Source organism: Camellia sinensis, chromosome 2 (genome assembly GCF_055761805.1).
Source record: "Camellia sinensis isolate YWXY chromosome 2, ASM5576180v1, whole genome shotgun sequence".
Classification (NCBI taxonomy): Eukaryota; Viridiplantae; Streptophyta; class Magnoliopsida; order Ericales; family Theaceae; genus Camellia; species Camellia sinensis.
This window is the reverse complement of record NC_138962.1, coordinates 202,859,198-202,878,875: the sequence shown is the minus strand read 5'-3', so window position 1 is coordinate 202,878,875 and position 19,678 is coordinate 202,859,198. Positions and strand designations below refer to the sequence as shown.

The window sequence follows — 19,678 nt, the reverse complement described above, 5'->3', positions numbered from 1 at the left end:
CCATCGACATTGCACTAGGCCTCCAAGCATAGCCTCTCGAGGCAAGTGAATTTCCAAGTGGACCATGGTGGGAAAATCATCTCAAGCTTACAAAGTATAAGTAAGATTTGTTCATCCAAGTTCTGCAAATCTGAACGCCTCAATGTCTTTGAACACAACTGTTTAAAGAAATTTCCTAACTCAAAAAGTGTCGTTCCGATTTCTTTATTAAGGTAGCCACGCATCGCAATTGGAAGAAGTCGTTGTATAAGGACATGACTGTCATGACTTTTGAGGCCAGATAATTTCCAGCTTGAGCGGTCACGCAATTAGAGATATTTGCTGCATAGCCATCAGGGTACTTCATTGATTTCAAGAAATCACAAAAGCTTTCTCTTTCTTTCACAGATACTGTGTACAATGCGGGAGGCTTCTCAAATGACCCATTAGAACGCCTCTTCAAGTGTAACTCTTTATGTATTCTCATGTCCTCCAAATCTAAGTGTGCTTTGTTCATGTCCTTGTTCTTTCCATCTACGCTCAAAAGTGTCCCAACAACATTGTCACATATATTCTTTTCAATATGCATGACATCAAGGTTGTGTCGAGGCTTCAATGTCTTCCAATAGGGTAAGTCAAACATAATGCTTCTCTTGCTCCAATTCAAATTTTGATGTTCATTCCTTTGTCATTTTCGATTTTGTGGGTGATTTCCATACGGCTTGTAAGTTCCAGAATCAATTTGCTATAGTATTTGTTCTCCCGATAAGTCTAAAGGTTTGGACCTATGCTCCGTTTGACCATTGAAGAGCTTACTTGTTCGCCAAGTGAGGTTCTCAAACAAGTAGTGACAAGCACCCATATACCCTATTTTACTTCGTAAACCCTGGGACGATGCATTATTGTTACAATTAGAGCAAGCCAAGTAACCCTTTGTACTCCACCCTGACATGTTACCGTACACAGGGAAGTCATTTATGGTCCACATTACCGCCGCATGCATTCTAAAAATTTGCCCATTCGATGCATCATATGTTTGCACACCATGCTCCCACAAATTCTTCAATTCTTCTATTAATGGATGCAAGTAAACATCAATGTCTCTTCCAAGTGCCGAACGACCGGGAATAAGCAATGACATCATGCAATATGGCTCTTTCATACACTTCTACGGTGGGAGATTGTAAGGCATTAAGATTACGAGCCACATGTTATATGATGTGCTCATATTTCCAAATGGATTGAAACCATCTGTTGCCAGCCCTAGCCTTACATTTCGAGAGTCATCAGAAAACGTCGAATGTTGCTTATCAAAGTCCTTTCATGCTTCACCATCGACCGGATGCCTTAATATGTCATCATTCACACGCTTCTCATTGTGCCATCTCATATCTGCGGCTGTTTTTTTAGACATATACAGTCTTTTGAACCTTGGTGTCAAAGGAAAGTACCGCAATATCTTGTGTGGAATCTTTTTACCACCATCATCGTTCAACTTGTATCTACATGCATCACATGTAGGGCATTTCTCTAAATTAGCACTCTCCTTCCAAAATAGTGCACAATCATTCTTGCACAAATGAATTGTTTCATATCCCAAACCCAAGTCACACAAGAACTTCTTAGCATCGTAGAGTGTCCATGGAACAATTTGATCACATTTTGGTAGAATGTCCTTGAATATTTGCATAACCATATCGAATGACTTGTTGCTCCATTTGTTGTACACCTTCACATGAAGCATCTTAATGACGAATGATAACATAGAGAACTTTTCACATGTCGGGCAAACTTTGCATTGTGCATCTTCGAATAACCTAATGAACTTATGCAAATCCTCCCTCTCCAAACCATTAGGTTCCTTGTCAGTATGATCATCCATAAGACCACTCACGTGAATTTCTTCCAACATAATAGGCAATTCATCTATGGGCGGATCTGTCATACATTCGCCACTACCTCCACATTGGTCATTTGGTACACTAGGATGAGACACGAGAACATGTTTCCCATGGTGCACCCAAGTTATATACGAAAATGCCATTCCTCTTCGGATCAAGTGCATCCACACAACTTGTCTGTTATATTTTGTGCCATTAATGCAATCGACACACGGATACCTAATTTCATCCTCTACGCCTAAATTTGCCGTAGCAAAATCAAGGAATGACTTCACCCCTTGTTGATACTCTTTACTTGTCAACCTATTATTTATCGTCATCCAACTCTTGTCCATTTTTTCACCTACAACTCACACAAAGATTAACCGAGGAACAAATGAGAACATGCATTTCAAATTGAGATAGATTATGTTGTTTTTCATTCACTGTTTGGCTTGTCACATAAATCTCTTTTAGAGTGGGACCAAATGACACGATTTGTACCATGTAATGCGTAATTATGGAAGTTAATTTAAGAAATGACCCATACTTTTGGACCACTAGATAGCATAACTAGTAGAGCACTAGTACTAGTGAAACCATATGGTCAATAATAGAATGATATATCAAAAGAATCAAAACCATTTTCATGCTCTCAACAGTGTGTGTGCATGACATGTTATTTATTCACAAAAAATGCCTCATGGGTACTCGTGAGCTTAAGGCAGTAAAAGCAAAATGTAAAACATTGGCTACAAACACATGAGCTATGCATAGTTGCGATGGTTGAAATCAACCATTGCACATCCAACGGCCATAAAAAAAATTAAAAAATTAAAAAAAAAAAACAAGGTGGGGTTTCAGAGAGATCAAAACTTGCAGCTTCAAAGGAGAGGACATAACCTTCTATGGAAGCTGAAGCAAAGAAACAACAAAGATAACAGAAAGAAGGCCTATGCGTGCCCTGAGCCTAGTTGTGTGCACCACAATCCTTCAAGGGCTCTTGGTGATCTCACTGGAATCAAGAAACACTTTTGCAGAAAACATGGGGAAAAGAAATGGAAGTGTGAGAAGTGTTCAAAGATCTATGCGATTCAATCAGATTGGAAGGCTCACTCTAAAACCTGTGGAACAAGAGAATATAGATGTGACTGCGGAACCCTTTTCTCTAGGTAAATAAATTACATTACTCTAAATTCTTTTTTATTTTTATTTTTCTCTTGTTAATTTATATCTTCTTTTGGGTTTGTTTATATATCTTCTGCTTGTTTCAAAGTGTTTTTTTTTTTTTGGGTTGTTCTTATAGTTCTTACACTAGGGTGTTTTTAAGCTTTGCATGGAATATTTAAGTATAGTTTCAATGCAATTGACATAGTGCATGAAAGTGGTGGCCATTAATACAAGTGTCTTTCACGGGTGACATTAATTACAAGAGAAACATAAAACCACTATCTCTGAAATCTAAATTTGCAAATTTTGTATTTCAAAAGAAAAAAAAAGAAAAGAAAAGGCAAAGATTAAATAAAAAGGGAAATCAAGGCAAACTTTTTTCTATTCGTTTAAGTACAGTCTGTGACTCTAGCACGTATTGGATTTATTAGTCTAGTTTCTGTAGACATCATAGTCTTAATATGGATTTTATTTTTAGCTTCTCTTTGAGGGTGAAGAGTGTTCTGGTGTCGAGCAAAGTCTATTTTGAACATGTTTGATGCAATTTCCGACAAATTAAAAATCTGTAATCAAAAAACAAAACGAAGCTTGAATTATGTGTAGAGAGAGAGAGAGAGAGAGTGGTACTACTTGGTATATATGTATGGGGCATTAGAACAGACAAACATTTGGGGGGTTGCAGGATTTCTCATAGCTTTGCTTTTTGGTACTACTTACTTGGTATAATGCAGTGACTGCAGTGATGTAGTCTCAAAAACAATGATGCAATTTCTACTCTTGTCTTAAGAAAAAGTTAGAGAAGCCTCGTGACTCCCCTTTTTTTCATTTTTTTTTTTTTTGGTGGGAGGGGGGTTCATTGTCTAGGAGTCGGTGAATATTGCATGGTCCATGCCTTTGTACAACAAGGTATTACGTGTTTTTGTAGCAATGTCTTCTAGTAGTATGTATACCAATGTGATGATGGTTGATGTGCTATTATTAGTTTTCAGATATACAGATATATATAAGTATATATAAAGAAACATTTTGACATTATTTGATTCGTAATGAACCATTTCTATTTGGCTAACATAAAATTGTTGAATACTACTTTTATATAAAATGATATAGTTTATTATGATTTCTTCATTTACTATTATTCTATAATTTATAAAATAAAATAAAAAAAACTATTCACACATCAGTCTCGATATATTTTATAAATTATATATATTTACAAATCATTTTCTTTTAGCCAAACACAAAAAAAGTATAAAATGTATTTTTAGTATGAAACAACGCTTCAAAAACACCAAATAATTTTTGATTGGAGGCCCTTTGAAATTGTGGAATACCATAATGATAACCAATAAATCTGCAAATATATCTGATTGGATGAGTTGCTCTCCTTGCCTCTCATTACGTATTTTTTTGGTGAATCCTCAATTACAGATGCATTTCAAAAAAGAAATGCATAGCTCATGTGAGAGTGATTTATCATTATAACTTGAAAGCCTTGCATTGTTGCAACACACAAATAAGTTTATGGTTTTATTACCCAACCATCTCTTAGATAGAGCATAACATGATTAATAGACAGATCATTTTATATATACACACACATTTTAATAGATACAGTCACACATGTACACATACAATCACACACACACTTCTTCAGCCTATGGTAAATGCTATGCCCATAATTCTTGTACAACATATGGTAAATGATATGCCCACAATTCTGGGCAAAGTAAACTATTTTACAGTAATTTATTTATTTATAATTTACAGCATATGGTAATTGATTGGCCTAATTTCAACATTTCTGTAATTTGTACACCCAAATTGAATAACATTGGCCTAATTTCAAAAACATCTCACCCCAAGCATTGCCCTAAATTTTAATTTCAATCACATTTCAATCATAATGCCGTAATTTCCAACATTTCCTATTTGATTTCTGTGTGTGTGTGTGTGTGTGTGTGTAAACAGAGAGAGAGAGAAAGAGAGAGGAAAATCGAGAGGGAGATACAGAGAGAGAGAGAGACAAATGTGAAATGGAGGACATACCTGGGAGGGAGACTACGCGATGATCCAGCAGCCTTAGCGGTGATGGTGATGGAGACAAAGCTATAGAGAATAGGGCAGAGGCGTAAGTGAGACCCAGTCAAAAACTAAATTTAGTCGATTATATATGGAATCAAGGTTGTGTATATATGATTTGTGTGTGTGTGTATATATATATATATATATGCATGTATGTGTGTGTGTGTGTAAACAGCGAGTGAGAGAAAGAGGGAAACTAAGAGGCCATACAGAGAAGGAGACACAAATCGAGAGGGAGATATAGAGAAATGGAGAGAGAGAGGCGAAATAGAGGACATACTTGGGAGAGAGACAAAGTGATGATCCAGCAAGCCTTGTAGTGATGGTGATGGAGACAGAGTAGTGATAGAGGCATGAGTGCGAGAGAGAGGGAAATGGACTTCTGTTGCAATAAAAATAAAACAAAGAAATATTTATTCCCAACCAAAATTAATTTTGGTCGCTAATATTTTTATGAAAAATTAAATATTCCCTCCAAACGATTATGCCCCGTTTGGCTACTGAATTAGAGTCGGTAAAGCAAACAGATTTAGTGACCAAAATTGAAATAGTCGCCCAACCCCTTATTTTGCACGACTAAAACACATTTGTAGCAAAAAATTCATTAATAATATCTTCGAAAATGTGCTTTTCCACGACTAACACACAATTAGTAGCTAAAAATTAAATAAAAACCAATAATTTTTTTTTATAATTTATAAAGACTGTGCAATTAGCGACCAACATCATCTTTAGTTGCCCAAAGTTATATTTTTAACGACTAACACCTAATTAGTCGCCAAAAGTAAACACAATTCCGATAACATATATTTTTAGTAACAAAATAGTGGACTTTTACCGACCAAAAAGGTTTAGTAGCTGATGCATGTACCTTTGGCGACCAAATATTGTTTGGTAGCTAACGTGTCTACCATTGGCGACCAACAAATTTTTTGTAGCTAATTGGTATACCTTTGGCGACTAAATTTAGTTAAGTCGGCAAAATTAGTTGCCGAATGTGTTCTTTGTTGTAGTGAGATGTGTTTATAATTTACCCTCGATATTATGTATGGTAAGGTCTACGATGCCAGAATAATAACCAGGACTAGAATTTTGAACTTGTAATGCAGATTTCATTTTGCGAAGATAAATTATCAATAAATCTTGTTTGTAGATTTAAAATTATGAATATTTCTCTAATTTTATTTTCTGAGTTTGCAGCGTTTCTTTCTTCCATGGTTGAAAGACATCAATCTTGCTAAATTTATGACACAATTCAAAAGCAATGACTCACAACTCTAAATTTGAAACTCTAATAATAGCACCAATAATGTGGCATGGAGCCAAAAAAAAAAAGAAAAAGAAAAAAAAAAGACACATATATTAAATCATTCATAAATAAAGCACACTACCACATAAATATAGCTCTAATTAGAGCTCTACTTTTAGTATTATCATACATTTTTGCACAATTCAATTCCAAATGTCGTTCTTTTTTTAAACTGTAGCACCTCAGGGTCAGTTTTAGACATTAATGTTCAGGAAACGGTAGATGTGTGGGTCACCATGACCCATGAAAATGCAGTCCACTTGAACATATTTAAGTGCGGAACCTTGCATTTTTTTTGGGGAGGGGGGGGGGGGTTGGGGTTGTGGCCGTGGTTGCTAAGAGAAGTGTTGGAAGGTTAGCAACCTTCTGTCTCTCTTTTCTGTTCTCTCGATTAGTGGTGGAGTTGCATGGTAATCAAGAGGTCATGTGCCCTTCTCAGATATTTTTTTTTCTTTTAGACATATATATATAAATAAAATTTTAAACAAAAATAATATTTAGAATAAAATGTTAAGGGTATTTTTAAATTTATGAAAATAATAATGATTGTTTTATTGAAAATGGAGCGACTACAACAAATTATTGGAAGGCTAGCAACCTTCTGTCTCACTCTTTTCTGTTCTCTCGATTAGTGGCGAAGTCGCATGGTAATCAAGAGGGCACGTGCCCCTCTTAGATATTTTTTTTTGGACATATATATTTGAAAAAAAATAATATTTAGAATAAAATGTTAAGGGTATTTTTAAATTTATGAAAACAGTAATGATTGTTTTATTGAAAATGAAGCGACTACAACAAATTATATTTTCATGTATAAAAATTTTGTGAAAAAATCTCAATATAAAGATAATATCCATCATTATTGATATGCAAATATAATTAATCTCACTATGTATATGTAAAAATTACTAGAGTGTTAATTATATTTGCATGTAGAGTTCACCCTTCATATGTTGCTTTACTATTGGTTGGTGATATCATATGCTAATAATGATGTGATATCACTATCATTGAAATTTTTACTCAAGTTTTGTAAATATTTGATTTATCTTACCATTATATAATTTATTTTAAGACTTAAATATACGACTTTTGTATATTATCCATGATACACTAGTTACACGCAATATTTTTTTTTTTTTGATTTTACTCGAAATTAATTGTAAAATTTTATGTGAAATACTTTTGTAGTAATTTATTTAAGTTTTTGTACTTATTATTAATTCAAAAATTATTATTATCTTCTTATTATTGATTATGGAAAAAAAAATTGAAGTTAAAATCAATAAGTGCCCCTTCTGATTTAGTTTCTTGGCTCCACCACTGCTCTCGATCATATTATCTATCTTTTTAAATTTCATTAAGTAGTAAAGAAGATATTTAGTACAAAAGAATAAGAAAAAAATAAGACAATTGATATGATTCTATTGATTTAAAAATCTCCTCTTTACTATTTCTACCATAATCATTCTTGGTCGCCTACATCGAACCAATTTTAAATTTGAATAATGCTTGGGACCCCCTTTCGGGGGTCACCCCTCACCCCCCTTTGCCACGTGGCGGGTGGTGATTGGAGGAGTAGGAAAAAAAAGAAAAAGAAAATGAAAATGTAACCAATGAGAGAGAGAGGGGGTCAAAGGGGATGGGAGGAAAAGGGGGGATGAATCATTGTTGTTTAAATTTATACTGTACAATTTACTTTTAGGGTGATTTTCATGAAAAAAATTATTTTCCTAATCATTAGGTCATCGAACCATAAATACAAGAGCAATAAAAGAGGAAAGATTATTTGGTGGTTTAGATCAATACACCACGTCATTCAAATTGTGACACTTGTTCTATTATTTCTAAAAAATAATATAAAAACAATAAGTCATACTATTTTAATAAGTAAAAATCAAATTAATTAAAAAATCTCATGATCTTATTCAAAAATACTAAATAAGGCTTCATTTGAAATCTACTTGTTAGTTAAACAAGTTCACATCAACTTTTTCACTTATAAAATGGCACTAATCATTTCCATATTTCAAACAAATTAACTTCTTAATTTTTTATAAATTTTTTTTTTTAAAAAAAACTAAAAACTTCAATCAAAGGAGGCCTAAGTTGTCAAGAAAGAGAGCTAGTCATTTGGCTCCGTCGAAGACAATTGGGATGTGGTCAATGATGGGTTCTTCAATGCCTATTGCACACATATTGAGAGCATGGATCATCAAAACCTGGTCAAAAAGATTCCAATTTTTTAAAAGGAAAATTAGGGTCATGAAATTTTTTTTTGTGAAAATAATGATGAAAAATTTAGGATTCTAAAATTATCTTAATTAGTGTGTAGTATTTTATTTTAAGTGTAATTCAAAGGTTACAAAGTTTTCATGATTATTTTCATAAAAGATTTTTCATGATACCTAACATTGTTAATTTTTTAATAAGATTTCAATTTTATCTTATATCATACGTGATTCATCCATGCATTTACTCCTTTCATTTATTGAACTGATAGTTATTTAAAAGTGTAAACAATTTGAACAAATAACTCTCTATAAAATGAATGTTTTTATGGCCGTAAAAAATTAGTGACTGCACTTATTGTCAAATAAGTTTAAAAAATGGAGGACATACTTGGGAGGGAGACTACGCGATGATCCGGCAGCTTTTGCGGTGATGGCGATGGAGACAAAGCTATAGAGAATAGGGCAGAGGCGTAAGTGAGACCCAGTCAAAAACTAAATTTGGTCGATTATATATTGAATCAAGGTTGTGTATATATGATTTGTGTGTGTGTATATAGCGAGTGAGAGAAAGAGGGAAACTGAGAGGCCATACAGAGAAGGAGACACAAATCGAGAGGGAGATACAGAGAGATAGAGAGAGAGAGGCGAAATAGAGGACATCTTAGGAGGGAGACAAAGTGATGATCCAGCAAGCCTTGTAGTGATGGCGATGGAGACAAAGCAGTGATAGAGGCATGAGTGCGAGAGAGAGGAAAATGAACTTCTGTTGCAATAAAAATAAAACAAAGAAATATTTATTCCCGACCAAAATTAATTTTCGTTGCTAATATTTTTATGAAAAATTAAATATTCCCTCCAAACGATTTTGCTCGTTTGGCTACTGAATTAGAGTCGGTAAAGCAAACAGATTTAGCGACCAAAATTGAAATAGTCGCCCAACCCCTTATTTTGCGCGACTAAAACACATTTGTAGCAAAAAATTCATTAATAATATTTCCGAAAAGGTGCTTTTCCACGACTAACACACAATTAGTAGCTAAAAATTAAATAAAAACCAATAATTTTTTTTTATAATTTATAAAGACTATGCAATTAGCGACCAACATCATCTTTAGTCGCCCAAAGTTATATTTTTAACAACTAACACCTAATTAGTCGCCAAAAATAAACACAATTCCGATAACATATATTTTTAGTAACAAAATAGTGGACTTTTACCAACCAAAAAGGTTTAGTAGCTGATGCATGTACCTTTGGCGACTAAATATTGTTTGGTAGCTAATGTGTCTACCATTGGCGACCAACAAATTTTTAGTAGCAAATTGGTATACCTTTGGCGACTAAATTTAGTTTAGTCCGCAAAATTAGTCGCCGAATGTGTTCTTTGTTGTAGTGAGATGTGTTTATAATTTACCCTTGATATTATGTATGGTAAGGTCTACAATGCCAGAATAATAACCAGGACTATAATTTTGAACTTGTAATGCAGATTTCATTTTTGCAGAGATAAATTATCAATAAATCTTGTTTGTAGATTTAAAATTGTGAATATTTCTCTAATTTTATTTTCTGAGTTTGTAGCGTTTCTTTCTTCTATGGTTGAAAGACATCAATCTTGCTAAATTTATGACCCAATTCAAGAGCAATGATTCATGATTCTAAATTTGAAACTCTAATAATAGCACTAATAATGTGGCATGAAGCGAGAAAAAAAAAAAGACACATATATCAAATCATTCATAAATAAAGCCCACTACCACATAAATATAGCTCTAATTAGAGCTCTACTTTTAGTATTATCATACATTTTTGCACAATTCAATTCCAAATGTCGTTCTTTTTTTAAACTGTAGCACCTCAGGGTCAGTTTTAGACATTAATGTTCAGGAAACGGTAGATGTGTGGGTCACCATGACCCATGAAAACGCAGTCCACTTGTACACATTTAAGTGTAGAACCTTGCATTTTTTTTTGGGGGGGGGGGGGTTGTGGCCGTGGTTGCTAAGAGAAGTGTTGGAAGGCTAGCAACCTTTTGTCTCACTCTTTTCTGTTCTCTCGATTAGTGGTGGAGTTGCATGGTAATCAAGAGGTCATGTGCCCTTCTCAGATTTTTTTTTTTTTTTTCTTTTAGACATATATATAAATAAAATTTTAAACAAAAATAATATTTAGAATAATATGTTAAGGGTATTTTTAAATTTATGAAAACAATAATGATTGTTTTATTGAAAACGAAGCGATTACAACAAATTATTGGAAGGCTAGCAACCTTCTATCTCACTCTTTTATGTTCTCTCGATTAGGGGCGGAGTCGCATGGTAATCAAGATGGCATGTGCCCCTCTCAGATATTTTTTTTTAGACATATATATAAATAAAATTTTATATAAAAATAATATTTAGAATAAAATGTAATGGGTATTTTTAAATTTATGAAAACAATATGATTGTCTTATTGAACATGAAGCGACTACAACAAATTATATTTTCATGTATAAAAATTTTGTGAAAAAATCTCAATATAAAGATAATATCCATCATTATTGATATGCAAATATAATTAATCTCACTATGTATATGTAAAAATTACTAGAGTGTTAATTATATTTACATGTAAAGTTCACCCTTAATATGTTGCTTTACCATGGGTTGGTGATATCATATACCAATAATGATGTGATATCACTATTATATGAATTTTTTACTCAAATTTTGTAAATATTTGATTTATCTTACCATTATATAATTTATTTTAAGACTTAAATATACGACTTTTGTATATTATCCATGATACGCTAGTTACACGTAATATTTTTTTTATTTTACTCGAAATTAATTGTAAAATTTTATGTGAAATACTTTGTAATAATTTATTTAAGTTTTTGTACTTAATATTAATTCAAAAATTATTATTATCTTCTCATTATTGGTTAGGGGGAAAAAAATTGAAGTTAAAATCAATAAGTGTCCTTCTGATTTAGTTTCTTGGCTCCACCACTGCTCTCGATCATATTATCTATCTTTTTAAATTTCATTAAGTAGTAAAGAAGATATTTAGTACAAAAGAATAAGAAAAAAATAAGACAATTGATATGATTTTATTGATTTAAAAATCTCCTTTACTACTTCTACCATAATCATTCTAGGTCACCTACATCGAACTAATTTTAAATTTACACTGTACAATTTACTGTTAGGGTGATTTTCATGAAAAAAATTATTTTCCTAATCATTAGGTCATCGAACCATAAATATAAGAGCAATAAAAGAGGAAAGTTTATTTGGTGGTTTAGATCAATACACCACGTCATTCAAATTGTGACACTTGTTCTATTATTTCTAAAAAATAATATAAAAACTGTAAGTCATACTATTTTAATAAGTAAAAATCAAATTAATTAAAAAATCTCATGATCTTATTCAAAATACTAAATAAGGCTTCATTTGAAATTTACTTGTTAGTTAAACAAGCTCACGTCAACTTTTTCACTTATAAAATGGCACTAATCATTTCCATATTTCAAACAAATTAACTTCTTAATTTTTAATTTTTTTTTTTTTTTTTATAAAAACTAAAAACTTCAATCAAAGGAGGCCTAAGTTGTCAAGAAAGAGAGCTAGTCATTTGGCTCCGTCGAAGACACAATTGGGATGTGGTCAATGATGGGTTCTTCAAAGCCTATTGCACACATATTGAGAGCATGGATCATCAAAACCTCGTCAAAAAGATTCCAATTTTTTAAGAGAAAAATTAGGAATTATAAAAAAAAATTTATGAAAATGATCATGAAAAATTTATAATTCTTAAATTATCTTGATTAGTGTGTAGTACTTTATTCTAAGTGTAATTCAAGGGTCACAAAATTTTCATGATTATTTTCATTATTGATTTTTCATGATACCTAATATTGTTGATTTTTTAATAAGATTTCAATTTTATCTTATATCATCCGTGATTCATCCATGCATTTACTCCTTTCATTTATTGAACAGATAGTTATTTAAAAGTGTAAACAATTTGAACAAATAACTCTCTATAAAATGAATGTTTTTATGGCCGTAAAAAATTAGTGACTGCACCTATTGTCAAATAAGTTTAAAAATTAGATTTTTGCCTTTAATTTTTTTTTTTAAACTATAAAAAAATTTAAGAAATATTTTATTTTATTTTTTTGAAAAAATTCACAAGAAAAAGTAAAAAATTATTTTGTTGGCTTTCATTTGTCTTTATTGGACCTTTTTTTTTTTTTTTGGAAATTTTTAATTTTTTTGGTTCTCTTTTACTTTCTAGTCTTTCTAGTTGCGTAAAACTTAAAAGCATAATTATTTTTGAAAATTTTTAAATTTTATTTTATTAAAAGAAAAAAAAAGTCATTAAAAAAATATAATGTCATTATTACCTAACGATCTTGAGTCAATCAAATTCATGTAAGATGATGATTGAGTCGTCTTATAACAAATTTATTTTATTATCATTATTTTTAATTTTCCACATATATATATATATATATTAAATCCCAATTACAATGGAATACTTTAATTTATGTTGTCCAAAACAATGAAAAATCTAAGACCTAGTTTTAAAATTACAGCAAATGGTAAATGAAAATGTTAAACATGGTCAATTGCAAATAGCACTTATTATATGCGTGCAATATTGGTTTTTCTTTTGGGTCGACAACATGAGTTTTTTTTCTCTTTTTTTTAAGAGTAAATTACAAACATACTCCCTGAGCATTACTTAAATTACAAATTATTCTATGTGGTTGTAGAAATTACATTATGTCCCTTAAGGTTTCTAATTTCATAACAAATAGGTCCTTCCATTAATAAATTATCAAGTTAATTAAAAAAATTTAATGATGTTAAAATTTTACTTCAATTAATAATTCAGATAATTTTATTATTGTATAGGTCAACAGTTAGAAATTTCACTTTTTCAATTAATTCTGTTAAATAAAAATTTTTGACAGACAGGTATTTGTAATTTTCCAAACCACTAGAGGCAATTCATGTTTTAAGCAAACTTCAAGGGGTGTATTTATAATTTACCATTTTTATAAAAATTCTAAAAAATCAAATTATTTATCAAAATAACATACTTTTCAAATTATTTATCAAATTAACCAACTTTTTTAAAAATGCAAATTCAAATTGTGAGTTCAGCATGAAATTACATGTTCAAAATGAAATCGCATTCTAATAGTTTAATTTTTTAGAATATTCATAAATAAATAAAAAAAAAACCGACAGCATAGGTTAATTGAAAATCATTTTAATAGTTCTCTAACTAATAAATGGAATAAATGATTGAACCAGTGTACTTTAGTTCTCAAGTATGCTTCCTTTATTTTATTTTGTTATTTTTACCATTAACAGAGCACAACATTTGTTCAACTATTTAGTGCAAAGCTATATTGGTTGGATGCAACGGTTATGGGGAAGGGTAAAGGTGGCAAGAGAGGCAATAGTGGTGGTGGGCCGGTGGACGTGGTAGGGAATGGGTGGATTGTAAACGTGGTATGTTTACAATTTTATCTCAAAATTTTTGCATGATTTTACGAATAAGAAGGATAAATTGAATTTAAAAATCCATTAGCAGTTATATACAAATTGGGAAGTTTAAAATTAATGAAATTGTAATTTTTTTAAAGAAATTTGTGAGTATCTAAGAAGAAAACAAGTAAAGAAATTTCAAAAAGCGCCAACACCAAATTAGTTTTGTACACTTGGTATAATAGAATAAACATTCATAATTTCTCATTGTTAATGAAGTTCAAAACCACCATAGAAATTTGATTAATAAGAAATTATTGGACATCAATGACAAACATTATTTTTTCTTTTTTTTTTTTGATCGGCAAAAAACTTCATTGATGAAGCACGTACAAAGTACAATGGAGAACATCAATGAAGAGGAGCTTGGAGCTAGAACAAACTCCAACCTCCTAGTTGGAGAGAATCCAACAAACAGAGAGAAAAAACAACAGAAAGAAAACCAGAAAGACAGCCAAGGGGCTGGGACAAGCATCCAGCAACACCATAATACAGCAGCACCATTATACAGCAGATAGCAGCCATAAGCAGGTTCTCTAAAATATGGAATTAAAAAAAGAATGACAACTCTACATGGAAATAATGTTTTCTTCTTTCTATTTTTTATTTTTGTAAAAACAATACAACAATAGTGATTAAGAATCACACCAAATTTGCACCACATTTTATTCTCTTTTATACAATCCTTATTTTGGTGCAAGAAAATAAATGGTTTGCCATGGAGAACTTAACCCATGCGTGCAGACGTAAATCAAAGGCCAAGTGTGAATGGCACATTGGTGGCTGGCAACCACCTTTTGCCAGAGATAAAGCTTCCAACCGTATATTGGGAAGCCACAGTGGCGCTAGTTATGACATGGTAGCCACCCCATTTCACCCTGTTAGCGGTGGAGGAGCCAGGACCAGTGTTCATGTACTCTCCATAATACAAAGTACTAAGAGCAAAATTGCCACTCCATGGCATCCACCCTGTCGGGTCAATCAATCCATCGAGGAATGTCTTCATGTAGATCGTGCGTGAGTACTGCTTCCATGGACGACCAAGGTATGTCGTAACTGAACTTTGCACTGGCTTCAAGTCTGAAGCTGCGGTAACTTTGCAATTGTGGATTGAAATTCCAGTGTTTTGGTTAGGGTCAGTTCTGCCTTGGGCAGTTATGGTGTTTGTCTTGTTAGGGGGACTTCGGGCATATATGTTGCAATTTTGGAAGACGACAGCGGCGTTCCCAAAAATAAAGTCTACGGTTCCATAAATGTCGCATTCTCTAAAGAATTGTCGTTGAGAGTGGACGTAGACTGTGTCTTGGTACCCTTCAAAACTACACCGATAGAATACTGAGAGGTCGGAACCTGACCGCAATGCCACAGCCTGTTGGTTCACTGCTCCGGCCGTGTTCCTAATTGTGATGCCCCGTGCTATAAACCTATCTCCGACTACCCCTGAATCAATAATAAGATATCGTGTCAAGTTTGGATGATAAAAGGATATGTTTTAGTAGTTATTGGGTGCAACAATAAGGTAAAATGTTTATAAACCTAACTGAATGATTTTTTTTTTTAAAACAGTTTCGCTGATGGTTTTAACTAATAGTATTAGTTACGTATCCGTATGAGCAATATATGGTTTAATATCGGACAATTCCAATCACTAATAAACAAACAACAAAAACAAAGAGCATTTTGAACTTACCAACAGTGGCTGATTGGAAGGTGGTAGAGCCTCCAACAACACTCTTGCTTCCAGTGATTATAGTCTTCCCAATCCCATCACCAATCAACATAACATTATTTGCTTTAATCTCAATATTCTCTTTATAAATCCCAGCTTTCACATAAATCACAAACCTCTTACTTCCACCTTTCTTTCTCGCCGCTGACACTGCCTGTCTGATCGTCTTAAAATTCCCCGATCCATCCTTCGCTACCACCACATTTGCCTTCACAGCCCGAGGCGATGAAGACAACAATTTCCGATCATCAGGCTTAACCCAGCTCGGAAACCCGCCTTTTTTATAACTCGGCGCATGATATGGAACTTTGTTCATAGCCAAAGTGTTGCTAATCAACTTAGAAACATTGTTAGACATCAATGGAAGGACATAGTCGGCGACACCAAGCTCTTCAAACCCTTCTCGACACGTTTCAAGGTTTGTCAAGGCAGTGCTCAGCCAGGTTTGGGCGTCGTGTTGGCTGCACTTGGTGGTCGGGTTGACTGTCTTGTTGAGTCTGTGGATTGTATACTCGTAGAGCTTGAGACAGTCGGCCCAAGCCGCCTTTTCGCGCTCCTTATGACACATCGAACCGAGCTTGTAGGTGTGGGCTTGGGCATGTAATGCTCGGTCTAGGGCTAGTTGGACTGAGAGTTTGAAGAAATCTGTCTTTTGTTTGATGGGTTTGATGTATTTAGGGTTGTGGGTTAAGAAGTACTCACAGGGTTGTGGGTATGGTGTTTTGCCACACCAAGTTATTGTCGTTGACGGAGAGTGGTGGCGGCCGGAGATGGAAGGAGAGAGGAGGAGAGAAAGAGAGATGAGTAAGATGAAGAATTGGAGAGACATTGTTGGAGTAAAGATTGAGGTAATGATGATGAATGTTTGTCTTGGAGTTTAGGTGTCGAACGGGTTGGTTCATATAGGGAGTCAAAGAAAGGGTGGCTCAATAGTGGATTGTATTTTTTTTATGAGTTTAGGTGGATAAGAGAAGGTCAACTTAGGGAAGGCTGGAAACAGCCATTACTCAAAAGTTTCAGAATTTAAAATGTACAATTAATTTATTGTTATTATTATGAATTTTTTCCTTCTTTTTTTTGGTGTGGTTCTCATGGGATTAAGTTGAGTAAATTATATCATTAATCATTATAATTTAAGCGAAGTCCTACCTGGATAGTTTCACTTTGAATCATTTAAATCCTATACATTTAGTTTTGTCAGGATGTTATGCTTTGGTATGTACCATTAACATTTTAAATTCTGCATTAGTTTTTTTTTAATTTACATGCAGATTAAAATTTCAAAATTACGAATATCAAAATAAATTTCGCCAAATTAGCGAGACCAATGGTATAATTTGTCAAATTAAGTTTGAATCAATATCATATATTTAAGCTTTGGTATATTTTTGAGTTCTTTTAAATTAGTTTGTAGTTTAAAAAAAAAAATACTCATCATAGTCATATGGTATATATATTTTATATTTATATATTTTATATTTATTTTTACCTAAATAATTTTTATTTTTTGATTAAAAATAACAAAAAATAGATTTTGCAATTGTTTCATAGTATGTGGATCTTAAGTTCTTGATTTTTTTAAGTAAGTTATTAAACCGTGAATGTTTGACTTTTTTAGAATTTCAAGCGACAGTTATATATTTTTGATATATATATATATATATATATTTATCCATTTTAAAAATTATATGTATTTGACTTAAAAATGGCACCAAACACGTTTACAACTCATTCATTTCTAAATGTAGTTTAGGCATGCATAGTAATCTTTTTAAAAAGTTATTATTATTTATTTTTTTTCAAAAAAAAAGTGAAAACTTATTGACAAGATTTTGATTAGGGTTGCAAATAAATTATTCATAAACAACTCAGCTCGTTAAGAGCTCAATTAAGTTCAACTCATTTAATAATCAAACGAGTTCAAGCCATATTATTAAACCCATTAACTAATCAAACCGAGCTCAAGCTAACTATAACCCGTCTAAGCAAGCTAAGGCCATTTTATTTATTTATTTATTTATTTATTTATATATATATATATATTATATTAGTAAAGTAATGGTAAGGTGCCACAATACAAAGGAATTTGTCAAGAGTGGGATGCGTTACATGCATTGTCACTTGCCGATGTGGGACAGTAGGCTTTTTCTAGTCGGAGTACCTCCATTCTTCTTGTTTTCTCATGTTTGTGTAAAATACTGTTCAATTCTTTAAATTATACTGAATTAATTTATATTATTTTATCTACTAACAGCGGATTAAATTTTAAAATTTACAATCCGTCTATGAAATCGCTCTGTTAATACATATAATATATTTTTAAACCTATAATGAAATATCAAAATAAAAATGAGTGATAAATATTTAAGATGTAGAATTTATTACAAATTAGTAGTTATATATATGAAAAATTAGTTTGTATTATATACATAAAAAAATATTATGTAAATACTGGATAATTGGTTAAAAATATTATTAAATCTGTCAATCAGTCCCAAATCGCCCAAAATGTGATTTGATTATTTATTAATTCATCATTTGATTTATAATTTTACTCTTAGATCGTCCGAACAAAACCGCGTATAATCCTCCCTTGAGTGTGTGTGGATTTATGGTGGAGTTGATGTTGGATCTCTTACAGGTGGGGCTGGTTTCACTAAAAATTTAGCTGTCAAAATGATTTATCATTAAAAATTTAGTAAATTAATTTTTAACGAAATTCACTTTTAACTTGACCTTTTTAGCACATTAAAAGGATGGTTATTCGTTGCCCTTTACGCATCATAGGCAATAGAAAGTTTTTGTTTCGAAGTGTCAACTAAAAGCCAAAAAAATAAAAGAAAAATATTTTTTTTATGCAAAATCAATTTATATAAAAAATAATTTTAAATATAAAACATTTTATATCAAAATAAACAAAACTTAAACACAATGAGTAATAGAAACCTTGTGCAAACTTACAACTTTCATTATATTATATATAAAATAATGAAAAATTGACCAAGGGCACCGTTTAAGTATTTTGTTTCAAAGGGATGTTTATTCATGTATCTTTTAAATTGATTTTTTTAAACACATTATTTTAGAATCACTCTACAAAAAGGATAGATGCACTTCATTATGTTTTGTATTCCATTAGCTTCAATGCTGGATTGTAACATTTGTTCATTTCATCCAATGGAAATTTATGTTGTCTCTGGACAGATTTCACTTTGGAAGTTTCATTTTTGGTCTAGTCTTTATTTTTAAACCAATTAGCTGAATAAACCACATTCAAAAAAAAAAAGAGAAAAGAAAATCTGTACAAGTCACAAGTTTTATTCCTTAAGTCCCACATCGACTGTTCCTTACTTTATATAGTTACAAAGAGTCTATGAAGTGAATGATTTAATTGCCCAACACTTTTTGATAATTGAGCCAATTTGAGCCCAACACGAACTTAGTTTAAACTTTACGAATCGAGCTTGTAGCTTGTTGTGAGCTCAAGTTGAGCTTGAATATTCTTAAAATGAACCGAGCCGAGAAATATTATAAAATTCGACTCGTTTGTTACTGTAGTTCTGATGATCCATGCTCATTATGTGTGCAAGAGGCATTGAAGAACCGATCATTGACCACACCAAAGTCAAATGATTATATATCTTATTTATCATTGGGTGACGAAATAATTAACATTTTATAATAATTTTACGGACATGAAACAGAATTAATCACAAAATCCACCACATGAATTAATG

At 32.0% G+C, this 19,678-nt stretch overlaps 2 protein-coding genes across 2 annotated transcripts; both read right to left on the bottom strand.

The window, feature by feature from the left end:
* Positions 1 to 1,300: 1,300 nt before the first annotated feature.
* Positions 1,301 to 2,215, bottom strand: LOC114258165 (uncharacterized). The gene has a single exon (XM_082913353.1). It carries the CDS (start codon positions 2,213 to 2,215, stop codon positions 1,301 to 1,303), a length of 915 nt encoding a protein of 304 aa, XP_082769479.1.
* A 12,571-nt stretch (positions 2,216 to 14,786) lies between these two features.
* Positions 14,787 to 16,897, bottom strand: LOC114258175 (pectinesterase 2). Its single transcript, XM_028198062.2, has 2 exons — positions 15,903 to 16,897; positions 14,787 to 15,652 (listed from the first exon to the last, which is right to left on the bottom strand). Exons 1-2 carry the CDS (start codon positions 16,768 to 16,770, stop codon positions 14,964 to 14,966), a joined length of 1,557 nt encoding a protein of 518 aa, XP_028053863.2. The 5' UTR covers positions 16,771 to 16,897; the 3' UTR covers positions 14,787 to 14,963.
* Between the last annotated feature and the right edge of the window lie 2,781 nt (positions 16,898 to 19,678).